General features: G+C 36.7%; 1 protein-coding gene across 1 annotated transcript; it reads right to left on the reverse strand.

Annotated features, from left to right (window-relative positions):
- Positions 1 to 1,222: 1,222 nt before the first annotated feature.
- LOC120150847 (ethylene-responsive transcription factor ERF113-like) lies at positions 1,223 to 3,135 on the reverse strand. The gene is made up of 3 exons (XM_039163462.1): positions 2,824 to 3,135; positions 1,390 to 1,986; positions 1,223 to 1,299 (listed from the first exon to the last, which is right to left on the reverse strand). The coding sequence occupies exons 1-2, from the start codon at positions 2,963 to 2,965 to the stop codon at positions 1,433 to 1,435; spliced, it is 696 nt and encodes a 231-aa protein (XP_039019393.1). The 5' UTR covers positions 2,966 to 3,135; the 3' UTR covers positions 1,223 to 1,299; positions 1,390 to 1,432.
- Positions 3,136 to 3,937: the final 802 nt, after the last annotated feature.

Genomic DNA, 3,937 nt, shown 5'->3' on the forward strand with positions numbered 1-3,937 from the left:
GAGAAAAACGCCACTAAATGTCACAACCTATTGCGTCGTTTGTGAGAAAAACGTCGCTAAACCTCCACACCTATTGCGGCGTTTGTTGAAAAAACGTCGTTATATATCGTTACCTATTGCGGCATTTTTTGTTACCAAACGCCCGCGAATTTTAGCGACGCTTTTTGCGGCATTTGTCATATCGCCGCAGGTGTTTTTTGCGATGCTTAAAAATGCCTCTATAGGTAAAAAAAAGCCGCAAAAAGCCAATTTTGTTGTAGTGGGTTAAGAAGACAATGAATAATACCAAGCTTATAAAGACGAGTGTGTACTCATTTTCTATTTTGTATGACTATTTATATATCTCATTTAAGTGTTAATGATTATTCGTAAGTCGGTAGGACCATCATGTAGTGAGTATAGTCGATGATAGAATTAATAACGATCATATCAAGGAATAGTAGTATTTCGAAGGATATGGAACCCCGAATGTGTCTTAGGAACCCTGGAAGCTTCAGAAGGCATATGATAGGCAACGAAAATGTAGTTTTGCAAAGTACCAAAGCTTCAGCGAATAGGCTTTCTAACATTCTTCATGGGTCGAACCAAGTTAGGTCGTTTAGACAAGCTCAATACTTCGCGCAACACCTCTTTGGTAGATATTGACTCATATGTCTCGAAGTAGATCTTGCAACTTGTAACATTCTTTCTCAATGAATATAACGATGCCCTCATCACGCCACTAGAATGAACTCCAATCAGGACACCGTGGATACTCCTCGGTGCCCGGCTTGCTCCCAACCACCCTTGGATTTGGTTTGTCTCCCATTAGAACCGCTCGCCTCAGCTTTTGACGTCATATAACATCGCGATCTTTTGCACCATTCTTTTGAGTTCCATCCTTAGTCAAGTGCATTGTTGGGAAACAACGTCCAAAATTTTTTTTGGTTACAATAAAAAGATGCTGTTTTAACAGCTATTAAATCTCCTTCTCACAGCTTCTTGGTCTAAAGCGAGAATGCTTTGAATGGCTACCGGAGGCTCCTGGGTGATCGACAGCCCCAGACTAAAGTTCTGACCAAAATTACTTCTAAAACAATAATATTTACATGATACAATAAATTTACTTCATTTCTTACATTTTATTTATTTATACTAGTCTTCGCAAACCACCTGTTTTATAGCAGAATATTTACCAATAGTTTATTGTAATCAAACCAGAGTATAAACTACACGATGATCCTAAAAAGTTGAAAAGTGGTTCTCAAAGTAATGAATCATGCACTTCATTCTCGTTTTCCTTTTGAGTTACAGTGTACACAATCCTTTTGTAAAGAGTGCCACTACTAGGAATCATCCTATTTTCTGGCTAATCAAATGGATACTGTACTTGTTTAACGTAGATTTACCAATTCACTTGAAATACAACTCGAGAAGACTACTATATCTTGTCTTACCGGCTTCTATTACTCGGATCAAAGTCCTTCCTGTATTGCTCCCCATAATCGGAACCGGAAGAGCTCTCGTACTTGGTCGAAAACCTTGTAAGGTCCCGGTGGTGGTATTGCTGTGATGATGCTGATACTGAAGGAAACTGTGTAGACAAACCTTGTTGATTATTGAAGAGATTCGAAGTGTAATACGAGATATCAGCATCACTACTACTCGAAAGCAATTGTGCATATTCAAACAAGTGGGGATACGTATCCTGAGACAACGACGAAGGCGGAGCAACAGGCATGGCATTTTGTTCGGGTTGCACTCGCACGACGCCTGAATCTCTATGACTCGGCTCCATATGTCCTTGAACTAGTTCGGGGAAATTCAGTTTGGCCTTGGTACCTTTGAATCTGAGAGCAGCTTTATCGTATGCAAGGGCTGCATCCTCGGCCGTGTCGAAAGTGCCGAGCCACACTCGGGCTGCTTTCTTCGGATCACGAATTTCAGCCGCCCATTTGCCCCATGGCCTTTGCCTCACTCCTCTGTAATGTCGTTTCCTTGTGTTTTCTTAACATATAGAAAGACAATGCATGAGGACATGACATGACTCATATATACATACATAGAAGCCACCAAATTATAAATTTCAAGAAAGTTTAGTAAGACAAGTTTTGAATAGAATGTAACATAATAGGATTGCTAGCACATTAAGATATCCTAAATTATTGACTAAAATTTGTTTCCATATTATTCCTTAGTTTTTTTTAACAGTCATCACCGATACATTTGGCAAATGCATGGAAAAAGAAGAAAGATGCATGCAACTATGAGTAACCAACGTATTCTATTTCCCCTACTTTTCTTCTTCCAATTAACAAACTTCAATAACCCAAAAGCATGTCAAACTCAAGTCAAAAAAATAGAAGTGTTCTAAATCACCACAAGAAGCTTGAAAAACCAAGCTTTCCAAGCACATCGTTTTCGTTTTAAAAAATGTCAATCTCATTAAATCATTTTCAATGGTGGGCAGAATTCAGAAGTAAGGAATGTAAGATCGGTAACTCCAACAACAGATTCTTGGTCAAGGAAGAAAACGAAAACGAATGAATGTAAACCCAATCCAAAAGATAGATCCCAGCACGTCTCTTGTGTAAACACAGTTGACAATAAAGTACAATAATTTATTTTATAGGAAAGTAGCCAAGGATTGGGGTTGATACAATGAACTTTGACTAACCCTAGAGAGAGAAACTTTTTGTGTATTTTTATTTCCCTCTATTGAAGAAGCGTAACAGGGTAAAACGGATTCAGGACTTGTGCATAATTTTATGTTATGGACCAATTTGATTAAACAGATAAGAAAATTTGTTGTTATAGTCAAAGATAATAACAAATATTATGCACCTGGATCTTTAACTACTGCGGGTTGAAGAGGAGGGCCGGGGTCTTCTTTCATGGCAGACTGCACCGACGATTGTTCGAAGCTGAAAAGCTGCTGCTCATCGGTGCCCATCACTTGAGTGAGAGCGGTAACCATGGCCGACATATCGGCTGATTCCGGCCAAGAACTTGTGCAGAAGTCATCGCGTCCTTGTCTCTTCTCCTCCGATGTTTCGGGTGGAAGTGGCCGTTTTCCATGCCTTCGATCCACCTTATTCTTTTCTCCCAAAGATTTTGAAGATCAAACTGTGATGATGCACTAAGAGGTTGGCAGATTCATAAAATACTCTAGAGGAGGAAAATAGGTTTGAATGATGGGAATGAAATATATATAGATGGTGATGTGAGAGGAAATTAATCTTGTTGACTCGATTTATATAGAAATTAATCTCATTGAGTCAGAATAATATATAGTGATAAGAAAAATTAATTAGATAAATATTTCGATCGTTAATGTTTTCAAAGTTTCTATTTAAAGTGTATAAGGTCAACAAATTAAGTGAATTTGGTGGTAAACAAATTGTTGTTATTTTTTAAGATTTCGGATTCAAGCATCAAGAATGCTAGAGGTATGAACGTTTAATATCGAATGATTGAGTGTTATCTTTAAACATATGTTACCTTATACTTATCCCAAATTAAAAAGAAAAAAAGAAGGTTATTCTATTAATGAATGGTAAACAAATCCATCCACCAATGATTGTTTGACACGTAATATTAATTTTGAAATTTAGTATTTTTAATAAAACTGTTATCTTTCCTTTTTCTCTTTTTATTGAATATCTATTTTATTTTCCTATTTCATTTGGTGAAGCAAACATAATGCAATAGATCAGTGCATGAAAAATGCAATAACAACGTTATAAGGATATATAATAATTAAAACATGTTTCATTCTTATTTCAACAGTTGATTAGTAGTTTTTATATTTTTCAATAAATCATTTAATGATACTATTAATTATACCCACCAACCTCTTCTTGCCAGCTACTCAGCTTCTCCATTTTGAACAAACTCAATTTGCGACCAAGTACATGTATTTCCAATTTTCATTATATATATTCCAAAATATGATGTT

Source organism: Hibiscus syriacus, unplaced genomic scaffold, assembly GCF_006381635.1.
Source record: "Hibiscus syriacus cultivar Baekdansim isolate YM2019G1 unplaced genomic scaffold, ASM638163v2 tig00111027_pilon, whole genome shotgun sequence".
Classification (NCBI taxonomy): domain Eukaryota; kingdom Viridiplantae; phylum Streptophyta; class Magnoliopsida; order Malvales; family Malvaceae; genus Hibiscus; species Hibiscus syriacus.